Source organism: Aquarana catesbeiana, linkage group LG01 (genome assembly GCF_042186555.1).
Source record: "Aquarana catesbeiana isolate 2022-GZ linkage group LG01, ASM4218655v1, whole genome shotgun sequence".
NCBI lineage: Eukaryota > Metazoa > Chordata > Amphibia > Anura > Ranidae > Aquarana > Aquarana catesbeiana.
Window position 1 is genome coordinate 816,811,870 of NC_133324.1, and position 13,287 is coordinate 816,825,156.

The 13,287-nt window shown below is 37.6% G+C and overlaps 1 protein-coding gene across 4 annotated transcripts in view; it reads left to right on the plus strand.

Annotated features, from left to right (window-relative positions):
- Positions 1–13,287, plus strand: part of DLC1 (DLC1 Rho GTPase activating protein) — a 602,554-nt gene that overhangs the window by 572,791 nt on the left and 16,476 nt on the right. For all 4 annotated transcript variants that reach the window (XM_073608297.1, XM_073608306.1, XM_073608314.1 and 1 more), the window contains 3 exons: positions 2,253–2,334; positions 9,554–9,617; positions 11,129–12,528. In XM_073608297.1, the coding sequence (XP_073464398.1) occupies positions 2,253–2,334; positions 9,554–9,617; positions 11,129–12,528 (1,546 nt within the window). The remainder of the gene's footprint in view (positions 1–2,252; positions 2,335–9,553; positions 9,618–11,128; positions 12,529–13,287) is intronic.

A 13,287-nucleotide genomic window follows, 5' to 3' on the forward strand; every position in this document is an offset into this window, starting at 1 on the left:
TATAGCTGGTTACCGGAAAGGTAAGGCAGACCAGTAGATTATCCAGACCTCTTTAATAATCTGGCCTTTTTTTTGTTAATTTCCTCCTACACTTGTCCCCATTGTGCTATGCAATTCTTTTCACCCATAGGGGGTACGTCTTCTAGAATTCCCCACCAGCTAACTGTCAAAGGTTGTAGTTCAGTTACATCTGGAGCACTAAAGGTTGTCTACTCCCTGTGCTAGTCCCACTTGTGTGGTAAATAATTGATTGCTGATTGTTTTGTTTTGCAAGATACTAGGAACATGTGGTCACACTGGGCAAATATTTATCTTTTAAGTAGGATATATAGCATCATATTAAGCTTTGATCCTTTGCAGATGTTTTAAATTCAGCTGGCTTGTTCCCTTTCTTTTGGCTTTTATCTTTGCTTTGCCCAGCTTCAATGACCTTTCCACCGTGTCCCATGTGAGTTTTATCAAGGCTGCATGTAAAGGCGCCATCCTTATGAAGTTATGCCTTAGCAGTGGTATTTGAGATGGCACCAGCCATCATTTATCTTGGAGTTTCTTCCTACTTTTTTCTTTCATAGTTGTGTCCAGGAAGCATCTGGTTCCTTTAACTCTTTACAGAATTATAAAGTTCTCACTGAAAGTTGTCATTACTTGGGAAATACATCTTCACTTTAAGGGAGCACACTAGGAGCAGAAACTCTGGCAGAAAAGGCGGCAGAAAAAAATACCCATAAAAGCTCATATTGCCCAAAAGTTTAGGGGAGTTTCTGGGTATTTTGCTTTTACAAGCATTTTTTCCAAAACCTTCTCCTCTGCTCATTTTTTAATGTACACTTAAAAAATGCAAATGCTCCTAAACACCACGTTTATGAGTGTTAAATGTTTTTTCTGCTTGTAAGCTTCTCTCAAAAACACATACAGAAGAGCTTTTTTTCTGCCTCTAAATTCCCTAATTGGCATGGACCTATAGGATAACATTGAGCTGCTTCTACAGGCAGGATAAAAAAAAAACCCTGCAAAACTCCTGTAGAAGCAGTGTTTTTTTTTTTTTAAGCCCAGTGTGCATGGACCCTAAATGTGTCCTTTTTCCTTTTTCTCATCTGAAGAAGGAATGGGCCAGTTGCACAGAATATTGCTACAATTTGGAGGTAGAAAAGACATATTGAGTTGTCAGATTTGAGAGTCAGCCGTCACATGCTCCCCTGGTGGACAGTGCAAATGGCTGTGCTGAAATATTGTGCAGGCATGTTCTATGGTTGTCACTTGTCCATCAGTGTGGAACAATGGAGTATCAAAGTGCATACATGTAGACAGGAAGTAGCTAAAAGGGGCTGCTGCAGAGAAGCAACGCAAAAATGGTAAAATGGTATTTTGTAAAGAAAGAGAGAACATGACAATTGTTTGATGCATGATCCTTTTGCAGACTAAACATCACCCAATCAGGATTTAGATCTACTTTAAAGCAGTAAAATGCAAGGTCTGCTTTCACTGTTGCAACCCTCTTGTCTTTTCCAAATGACCTGCTATTGGTAGGTATAAAAGGTACCTGTGGGAAAAAAAAGTTAGGGGTTAAGAAGACCAAAGATGACCATGGATGGAAGGAAAGAATATCACTCAATTCCCTAATCAACATATCCGGTGTTAATGGGGGAATGCCTTCTGCAACACCATTATGTTCTGCCGGCAGGGGGAGACAGGGAACCTTCCTGGCCATCAGAGCACGATTACTGCTAGCGGCTATAGCCGACGGCAGTAATAGCATGTCAAAAATCCAACAGGTTGGTTATACCTAAGTTGATGAATGGATGGGCACAGTCAGCCTGCCCATAGATTAATAATAGATTAAATCTTGGCTGATTTGTCCCATGTATGGTCATCTTTATACTTGCCTCACCCTAATCTTCTGCCCAGGATGCCTAGGAAAAGATGATGCCCCTTCCATTTCGGCTAGATCCAGGGCACAATTGACTCGGGAGGCTTAGTGTGAAATTTTGCTTGCTCTGCATTGCCCTAGAATCTTCCTCATGATGATGTCACATCCAATATTGTGAAAAGTGGGGGTGAGGCAAATATAAATCTATTATTTTTTTCTTTTTGTACAGGCATGTTTTAGACCTAGGTGTTTTTTTTTATTTTTTTTTTTTATATGGATTGCAATATTTTGTACCATCATTTACATTTATTATCTGAAGGACAAGATCCATCTTTTAAGATGATACTATATTTTTTTTTTTTATGTTTATCTGTACCTCATTCAGATCTTCTGTTTCCCATCGACATCTCTGCTGTGAAGAAGGACCATGATTTCCTGGATAGAGATGCAATCGAAGCCTTATGCAGGTTGGTGCTAATGGAATGAGTTTTTTCATGGAGAAAAAAATATATATGCCGTATATATTTGATTAAAGCCAAGTTATCTCTCTTACCTTATATTGACACTGGTTATTGACTTTTTTGCCGATAGCAGATGGACCGATACTTGGCCCAATATAACTAAATTATAAAACCACATACAGATAATCCTTACAAGAAGTAAAAGTAGCAAACCGTTCCAACATAAACCAGTAATGTGGGCTGAAAGCAACATTTCTTAGTGGTGGCCATAATTAGCTAAGTTTATTTATTTCAGGTACTTGTATAGCGCCATCAATTTACGCAGCGCTTTACATATACATTGTACATTCACATCAGTCCCTACCCTCAAGTAGCTTACACTCTAAGGCCCCTAACTCAATTCATACATACTAGGGACAATTTTTAGATCCAGTTAACCTACCAACATGTCTTTGGAGTGTGAAAGGAAACCGGAATAGCTGGAGGAAACCCACGCAGTCACAGGGAGAACGTGCAAACTCCAGGCAGGTAGTATCGTGGTTGACATTCGAACCAGCAACCCTTACTGTTAAGCAAAAGCGCTATCCACTACACCACTGTGCTGCCCCTGTGTATAGCTTGCAAATTACTCTCCAAGCAAAAACAAACTAAAATCTAACACTGACAATTCCGTTTAATTGATGCCTTTTATGGTCACTCATTTGTTAACTATGCATAACACAGCATCTTACCGGGGAGTTTATTGGAAATGGAAGGCACTTGTAGTTATCACTACAGCTGTTGTTTGACCAGGTATTAAATTGTACTAACCTTAACTGGTTATTAGCACGCTGTCTGCATTATAGGAAAAGACTAATTTGATGTGTATTTGTAGAAACCAACAATCCCCACAGGGAAAGAATGTTAAAAGTCCGGTAGCTTTTCAGGCATACATTTACAGAGTAGAACAGTTTCATGGCCTAATGGCTATAAAGAAGTAGCCGGTCATGTGTCTTAAGATGATCTGTGTGCAAACTCTCCAAGAATGCCTGAGCAAGGACCTAAGGTGTCCCATATTGAAAACTGCTGACCCTTGTCACACAAAGGCATAAAGAAGTATTTGTGTTTGGTTTTAGTTCTTCTGTCATAAATTACATTCATTAGCCAAAGCCCCTCAACAGACTTTGTTTTTTAATACAGTACTGCCTGATGGTGCTTTTGGCTTTACCTAATCCCTTGCTAGCTACATTTAAAAACTGCTACCAACAGTTCCATAAATATTTTTAGATAATATATTGAAAGCTAATTTGAGCATTATTCCTATTGCATTCCAGTGTTCAGATTTGCTATTCAAGTCACAGGCACATGTACCCTTTTTGAAGATCTCATTTAATTCAACTGTTGGAAGATGAAAACTTCCTACATTCATCTCATAGCAATCTGGCAGCTCCACTCAACCGATTAGACAGTCTTTTTTTAGCCTCGTGTAATTGGTCTGGAATATTCTGTGCAGTTCTTGGGTTTTTCTTGCCTGATGGAATGAAATTACCAAATACAGTGTATCATACATTCTAGGGAGCTTATCTAACATTCTTTGCCTCGTGAACTTCCATGTTGGGTAAAATAAGCACTTTTAATGGCTTTGTCATAACCTTTTTTTTCTTTTTTTTTTTTTTATCCTAGAATTTTGATAGTGGAGTGTAGTTGGCACACTAACTAGATTCGTATGCATTAGTTATTAAAATGGGATTTTTTTAAGACGCTGATGCACAGGCGTTTCCTGTGCTCATCACTTGCTAGTATAATAAGACTGTAGACAGAGCTTGGGGAACCCCAAAAGAAGTAGGTCTCCCTTTTTTTATGATGATGCTGAGCCAAATTCATAGCTGGAGACTGCAGTTCATTCCTCAATTAGTACTGGTATAAATCTTATCTACTTGAGATCTGTGTTTTTTTTTTTTTTTTACAAAGATTAGGGAATTCTAACTAAATTTCTCCTCCTTTTTTGCTTTAAAACAATGTTATGAACTAATGTTTAGGAGAGACTCACGTTTCTTCGGAGCTGCCCGGACAATACTGAAGGTCACTAAAGGACAACATGCTTCCCTTGTTTTGTTCTTTGGTACCCATAAAATGTGACACACCAGAAATGTAATCTGGGCAGACATGATTTTTCTTGTAACTGACACCAGGCGTATCAGACAGATTTTAGCTTGGATTTCCAGAACTATTCAGTTACACTTACAACAGTAAAAGTTTATCTTCCTGGAAACAGACTGGGCTGTATCTTTTTTCAGCCAACTGTGCAGTTTTTTTTGTGTAGACACATTAATATTAAAGTCTTGCAGAGATTAGATGGCCTTATCAGCAAGACTGAAGATTCTCTACTGCAGATCAAAGTTATGTGCAGGTTGTGGAAGTGAATTGTGTGCAGCTGGATAGGACTAGATAATTCCAGTTGTTCAAACATCATACATTGTTATATTTCTGTTACCTTGTACAGCTAAGGGAAGGTTAAATAACATATGTGGTTTAAGATTTTTTATTTTTTTCCTTTTTTACTGTTGTGCTTTTTATGGCTTGTATAGCTATGCCCCTGTTTAAGAATATTAATGAATTGGTGTGGAATTGTTCTTAATTTTCAAGTGGTAAGAACTACCTCACATGACAGGCCAGACATAGTTTTGCTGTGCCCCAAATATTTCCTTTCAAAATCTTGGCAAGGAGTGTTGAGTGCTTATTTTAGTCAAATGAAATCCTGTTTAATTTGTTCCTAAACGACCTGGAGGATGGGGTAAACAGTTAAATCTCTGTATTTGCGGACGATACTAAGCTATGCAGGGCAATAACTTCTCTGCAGGATGTGGAAACCTTGCAGAAAGATCTGAACAAATTAATGGGGTGGGCAGCTACATGGCAAATGAGGTTCAATGTAAAATAATGCATCTGGGTGGCAAAAATATGAATGCAATCTATACACCTAGGGGAGAACCTCTGGGGGAATCTAGGATGGAAAAGGACCTGGGGGTCCTAGTAGATGATAGGCTCAGCAATGGCATGCAATTCCAAGCTGCTGCTAACAAAGCAAACAGAATATTGGCATGCATTAAAAATTGGATTAATTCCAGAGATAAAACGATACTTCTCCCACTCTACAAGACTCTGTTCTGGCCGCACCTAAAGTATGCTGTCTGGTTCTGGGCACCAGTCCTCAGGAAGGATGTACTGGAAATGGAGTACAAAGAAGGGCAACAAAGCTAATAAAGGGTCTGGAGGATATTAGTTATGAGGAAAGGTTGTGAGCACTGAACTTATTCTCTCTGGAGAAGAGACACTTGAGAGGGGATATGATTTCAATTTACAAATACCATACTGGTGACCCCACAATAGGGATAAAACTTTTTGGTGGAAGGGAGTTTTAGAAGACACGTGGCCACTCATTAAAATTAGAAGAAAAGAGGTTTAACCTTAAACTACGTAGAGGGTTCCTTACTGTAAGGGTGGTAAGAATGTGCAATTCCCTTCCACAGGTGGTGGTCTCAGCGGGGGGCATCGATAGTTTCAAGAAATTATTAGATAAGCACCTGAGCGACCACAACATACAGGGATAGACAGGGATATACAAGGTAATACTGACATATAATCAAACACATAGGTAGGACTTGATGGACTTGTCTTTTTTCGACCTCACCTACTATGTAACATTGACGCACAAAGCACAGCACCCTAAAGAAACAAATTAGATCTCCACTGTTGTAATCAGAACAATGAAATATGAATCGTTGGTTGGTCTGTGTTAAAGCGCTTTTCATGCTCTCACTGGAATTATACTTGACTTTTTTTTTTTTTTACATGCTTAGCTGGTGCAGGCTCCCTAAGCAGAAGGAGCTGCTGGGCAGCAGATGCTTGTGTCAAGTGACCTTTATAGCAGCAAATCAGAAGGAATTACATGCAGAAGCTACTGTGCATCCATATGTCAGCCAAGCCACTGAAAAAGAACGGTTGGGCACAGGTTTAAGTAAACCCTTGATAATGGAAATATCTGCATTGCCAGGCTTTGGGGCTGTCCTCTTAATCATAGTGTTTCTACCACTGACCCCCCAAAGCAAGTATATAAGGAGGGAGTCTAGACTTTTTAGACAGTGGCTCCACCATTTTTCAAATCACCAGGAGCTGATTAGGATAACAATGCAGGAGCCCGTTCCTTTAAAACAGTTTGTCAATGGCAACACATTATGGCAAATTTAAATCTTATGAGTTCATTTCCAGTTAAGACAGACAGATCTGGGCAGTCACCATCCTAGGTCTAGTCTTCATAATAGTGAAAATAAAAAAAAGTTCTAATTTGTTCATGGTGAAATTTAAGGAGATATTCTTTGCAAAATGTAGAACATTGTTTTTTTAATGTGGTGAATATGGGATTCCATAAATGCCAGATCTGTTGAATTCAGATGAAAGGGGTTGTGTAGTGTTTGACTAGCTCAAGTTGGAAGAAAATCAGCTTCTCTAATTATAACGTTTCCATTAGAGAATAAAAGCAGTCTTAACAAGTATGTCACGTGCAGCTCTCCCCTAAAGCAAAAAGTTTATTGCAAGAACTCATTAACGTTTACAGCACTGACCAGGTTATCAGATGGTAATAGGTCAGCACTAGCTGGTCACCCCATCTTCCACTCATTGAACACAAAATACTTGGTATGATCAAGGAAATAAGGATACATTCAGTGTAGAGCCAAGCAACTCACCCATGTTCTATTTTAGTGATTACTTAGACTTTTAAAAAGCATTAAAAGGGCCTTTTTTCTGCCGTGCATACCAAATGCATTTTTGAAATAGTTTGTATATATTTGGCAGGGGAAAAAACATGAATCAACCACACAACTTGTTTGCTTAGGATTTAGCATTTGGATGTTTAAATGTGGAAGAAAGGCCAGTCTGTGCTTTTTGTGAGTATCCTATGTTTTCTAGAGACTGACGTCTTGGGGCCAACATTTTCTCTGTACAAAATGAAAATGTTTCCCTGTGATAAATGAACATGTTTGTAGATGCTAAAGTGTGCCATTTAAACACATCTAAAGGACACGCGTACATTTATCAAGTGTATATTTTTTTATATTTTATTAATACAGAGCTTATAAAAAAGGGTCCAGTCTTATCTCGTCCCTGTATATTTCATATTAAAAACAGCCACCTCCCAGCTCTGATCTCCACATCACCATATCCTAAGTATCTTCCTAATCCCAAATATAGCAGCATTCAAACTGGGTGACTGGTAGCCAATCAGGTATGTTGCATTCCAGTTTGTTGACTAGGAACATGCTGTTAGGAGGTGAGAGCAGAGGGAAGACCTTGACAGTCTGCTTGCTGCTCTCTCACTGTCCAGTTAGTAAGTCGTTGAGCTGTAGCAGGGACACCGCTGTATTCCTTTTACAGCATTACCATTACCAAAGTGGTGTTATCCACATGGGCTATGTAAATCTCCAGACTGGATGTACACAAATACAAATCCTTTTTGGTCATCTTTCTATTCAGTTATTTGCCTGGAGTTGAGCTCTAACTTAATACAGTAGCTCTGAATGAATATATATAGGTAAAAATTATACATGTTCACCCAAAAGTGATTATTCAGGCTCAGTTTTTCCTAAGCTTATTAAAAATTCTAAAACCAAAAGTGAAATTTCAGATGGTGGTTGGATCTTTCCATCAACACTTTTGTAGCCATTTATGCTTGTTAGTGGATGCAAGCATGGACTATAAATTGTGGAGCCATCTTCTTGCTACCAGTTAGGGAATGTCAGAGAAATGTGGTTTGTTTGCTTGCGTATTTATTTATTTATTTATTTTTTTCTTTTTTAAGCTAGATATCTTTTCTCTTAGTTGCATCCAAACTTGCATGCCATCCATATAAAGAAAAGCTAAAGCTTTCTCTGATAGTGGATGCACGTTGATTTCTTTTAGATTTGATTAGATCAAGTTGCAGTCAATTTCATAAAATTTTCATTAAGACTTTTTTATTCATTTTGTAAAAGGTGAAATAAAAATAAAACAAATATATTATACTACACGTTACAAACATCACTTTTACATCCAACCTGTTACGTTTTATGCAGACTCAAAATGAAAACTAAACAGAAGATTGTATAAGGCTTATACACTTTTTTTTTTTTTTTTTCTCTATTCTTTTAAATGTGATTGAAGTATAGAATTATAATACATTCAAATTGAACCATGTGTGGTCATCATAAATAATAGATGCTGGACAAGTGATTAGTAATCACAATACCAAGTTAGAAACAGGTCTTGATGGATTTGTCCAACATTACTTTAGATGCCCTCATAACATTTCACCTATTGAAAAGCATAAACGTATAAACCTTTGTACTGCAAGGACCTTTGTATTTGTGACCAGTATAAAAGCAACACAGTCCTACTCACTTACTGACCACTAATATTCTCCTGAGGTTCAGTACGGAGAAACATCATGGATGGTTTCTTGGAAGTAAAAGTAGTAACATTTTTGAACAAAAAACAAGTTTGTGAATTTTGCAATTTAATCCCCTGCTAAATGCAACTAGGACTTACTTGGCCAGTTAGATATACAAATCCTGTAAGCGCATACCTCTGAACTTGATAGCAAAATATGAGAAGTTAAGGAGTATAAAGAGCACTGTAAGCTGTGTAGTGTGTATTCATTATAAAGAATTTAAACCAATGCCTGTTTGCCTTCTCGTACAAAGATGATATTAAGATTTTTGCTAGTCCAGCATATTTTATCTGTAAATAAAGAGAGATTTCCTTAAACATAGGGCTGCTTATTTTGGCAAATTCTCAGGTTGTGTGTTTGTGTTTTGTTTTTTGTTTTTTAAGAATAGTCTTAAAGGGGATTTGTATTGCCAGTTGCCTCCTAGCTAATAAGAAATAAGGAGCTTTTTGAAGTAATTTGTATAGCTACATGTTTGAGTGTGCATTTAAAAGCAGGTATTTTAGGTGTACAGACGTTCTATTTTAAATGCTGTAGAAAAACCCAAAAAAAGTTGTTACCTACTAAGTGTGTGTTATGCTGAAATATTTTTGAGGGTTTTTTTTTTTTTTGATGGGATTTTTTAGCTGCCCTCTGGGAGATGGATTAGGTGTCATGTAAATATTTTATTTAATAAAATAATACTTTTCTCTATTATTTTAAAAAAGACCTAGCATAGCATAGAGAGCAAGCATTTTATATTTATATCTTTTAATTATTTTGCAGGCGGCTGAACACTCTGAATAAGTGTGCGGTGATGAAACTTGAAATCAGCCCAAACAGAAAAAGGGTAAGTTTTACAAAAAGGTTTAAAACCATTGATAGCCTTTTAAATGAAGAATGTAACCCTTTCCATATTACGGTCAGCTAGTTAATTGGTGGTTCCCTTTACAAGTGATAATCCATTTTAGATTGAAATGCAAATGAAATGGCTTGTCACGTTTGAAATCACCTTCTAATTTTACAAGAATTTTAATGAACCCTCTGAAGATAAGGAGATGTTTTTAATTCAAGTTGGGAGGAGGGGTTATGGGGGAAATACACCAGTGGAAGCACAGCAGGAGGATGGAAACTTCAAATGACATATACAATCTAAATGGCTTCCAGTTAGGTATAAAAGATAGGTAAAACTAATATGTGTATCAAAATGATGTCCTGGTTCTTTCCGTTGACCAGTTTTCTGGGTGAGGTTAAAGGATGATTGCTAAAACAAAGATAATAGTAGAGCATAGATTGTATAAAGAACATATATTCTCTTATCCTAACAAGTATTCATGAGGCCTGTCTAACATTTATAAATTGTGTGATCTTAGTAATTTTTACATATATCCTAGAGCCAAAACATTTTTTTTTCATTTTGCTTTGAGTAGAGAGAGATTAAAACCCGTGTGAGTTTTGTCATGTGTTCCATTGGATCGATTTTTTTTTTTTTTTCTTTATTGCAAAAGCAAGTGAGAGGAAATCCCCTCTTAGATGGTCACAGGAGCCAATTTTTATCTTGGCAGAGTTCCCATCCATTCCATTTCTGGTAATGGCTCCGTATTTTGGATTTTACCTATATTCCTGTCCTGGTAAAAGTAGTCCCAAGGACAAATTTAGTAATTTCACCTAGTGGGGGAAGTTTGGGCTGTAGATACTTTTCAGATGATTGATTGTCGTATCTTCCCTGGCTCTTAATAATAACTAAGGTCCTAACTAACTGTTCACTTCAATCACTTCAATGTAGCCTCTAATACATTGGATGTTGGTATTAGTTATAAGGGGTAGCTCTGGTACAGATTAATACTTTATCTCAGCAAGCCTTTCTCATCTAGTCAATAAGAGATCCCTTTTTCAAAGAGGTTTAGTAATCCTACTTTTTGTGTGTGTGTGTGTATATATATATGTGTGTGTGTGTGTGTATGTATGTATATATATATTATATTATATTATATATATATATATATATATATATATATATATATATATATATATATATATATATATATATATATAAATAAATAAGACTGTAAAACAATTACAGATGACTTGAAAAAGTAGAACAAAAAAGTGCACATGGGTAGGACAGGACACTGAACAATACAAAAGTGTCTTTCAGTCTATCTAGTCAGCACAAAAATACCCAATGGAACCGGTTTAAAATTGCAAGTTAAAAACAGCATAAAAATGTCCAACAGATTAAACAAATTGCAGTCACATCACAGAAAGGGTTATATAACATGTTATAGAACATTTAGTTACTATGGACATCACACTGTTTTTCCATTTTTCATTTTTTTTACCTTCCTGCTCACTACACAGAGTGAAGATTCAGATGAAGATGAGCCTTGTGCAATCAGTGGTAAATGGACATTCCAGAGGGACAGCAAGAGGTGGTCGAGATTGGAAGAACTTGATGTGTTTCAGGGACATAAAGCATTACTTGGAGAATCACACCAGCTGGCAAATGCAGCAAGCCAAGACAGCATTCTAACAGATTTAAGTGAACACCAAGAAGTTTCTTCCATTCACAGTACCAGCAGTGACAGCCAAAGAGCACATGTTCCCAGTGAGGCAAGCAACACAAGAACAAACTCTGTTGTCAGTGTATGTTCATCTGGAAACCTTTTTGCCAATGATGACTCATTTGGTAGCCTTCCATCACCGAAAGAACTTTCCAGTTTTAATTTCAACATCAAAGCAAATGAAAAGAACTCAAGGTCTAGAACAAAGAGCCTTCTAAAGAGAATGGAAAGTCTTAAAATCAAAACGTCTCACAGCAAAAAGAAATCTCAGGCTAAAACTGGTATAACAATAAGCGAACCTATCTTACAAGAAGGCGTTGATGACGATAAGCTAAAACAACTCAACTGTGTGGAAATTTCTTCTTTGAATGGAAATCATATAAATGCCCCAAAAATCCGTAAGAGGAGTATATCAAACTCCACACAGACAAGCAGCAGTAGTAGTCAGTCTGAGACCAGCAGTGCTGTCAGCACCCCTAGTCCAGTTACAAGAACACGAAGCTTAAGCGCATGCCACAAGAGAGTTGGAATGTACCTAGAAGGCTTTGATCCATTCAACCAATCAACTTTCAGTGATGTTCTGGAACAAAACTTTAAGAACCAGAGTTTTGGTGAGGATGTTTTTTTTATTCCTGATGACCACAAACCTGGAACCTTTCCCAAAGCACTTTCTAATGGAAATTTGTCTCCTACGGACAGCAGTTCTTTAAGCTGGAGAAATGGCAGTTTTCATGGACATGACTTCACAAGGGAAAACAGCGTCACCAGCGTCAACAGTTGCAAAAGTTCTTTCAGCAGCAGAAGGCGCAATTCTTGTTGTTCTGAAGGTAACCGCTTGAGTATCTATGACAATGTCCCAGGCACTTTTTTGTATTCCAGTAACAGTGATATGGCTGATCTGGAAAGTGAGGATATTTTCCCAGAGTTGGATGACATCTTATATCATGTAAAAGGAATGCAGAGGATAGTCAACCAGTGGACAGAGAAATTTTATGATGAGGGGGATTCAGATTCTGCTCTAGACTCTGTGTCTCCTTGCCCTTCTTCTCCAAAGCAGATCCTTTTAGATATTGATAATGACTGCAGTGTGCTTAGTGATCTGGACAGCACTGGGAACTCGCTGAATGAATGTGATGAGACAACAGTAATCCAAGGAAGGAGGGATTCTGGAGTGGCATCCTTGACCCGATCCAACAGGTGGGTTGTGTTTTTTTTTTTTTTATTTTCACATTGATTAGCAGTAGCTGGCTAATACTCTAAATCATCCTATGTGTTGTATTAAGCTACTTTAAAACAGATTTCCTGGTAAACCGCTAATTACTCAAATAACAAACATACATTATAAAAGAGGCTATTTTGCCTGCCAAAGCATTTCTATTTCTGTCCACCTGGTTCTGAGGTTTATATGGCTCTGGAAGGGGAGGAAATCTCTCTGCTGCAGTTTAGGTAGCAGTTATAGATCTCCTTCCCAATTCCAGCCTGTGACTGGACAACGAATGGAGAAGCAGCAGATGGAAGTCTGTCACTCTGCTCTTTCCTCTTATTGGCACTGCTACTGCACATCTGATTGGCTCTTCATGCTGCATTATTCTCCTCAGTCTGAGTATTTTGACAGGAGATTACATTGCACTGAAGAACTCTGCTTTGCCAAGTGCCGCCCTCCTCCTGGTATTTCAGTTCACCTATTCTTCTGCTGTACGTGGACACTCTTTGATTAAGCTCTGTTGGTGGAGTAAAACATTATAAACAAGCTAGAAATCCTTAGTGTGATGTCACTTCTTTTCTCAACATATAGACTTGTGGTTTGGAATAGTTTGGTGCTGTGTGTCTTTTCCTTCTTACCTTCCTTGTACCTTTAACCCTGGTACAGGGAAGCAGACCAGTTTTTAATGACTAAATCATCTGCCATTTTTGCAAAGATAACCAGGAGCCAAAATGCCTTTGCACAGAGAAAGT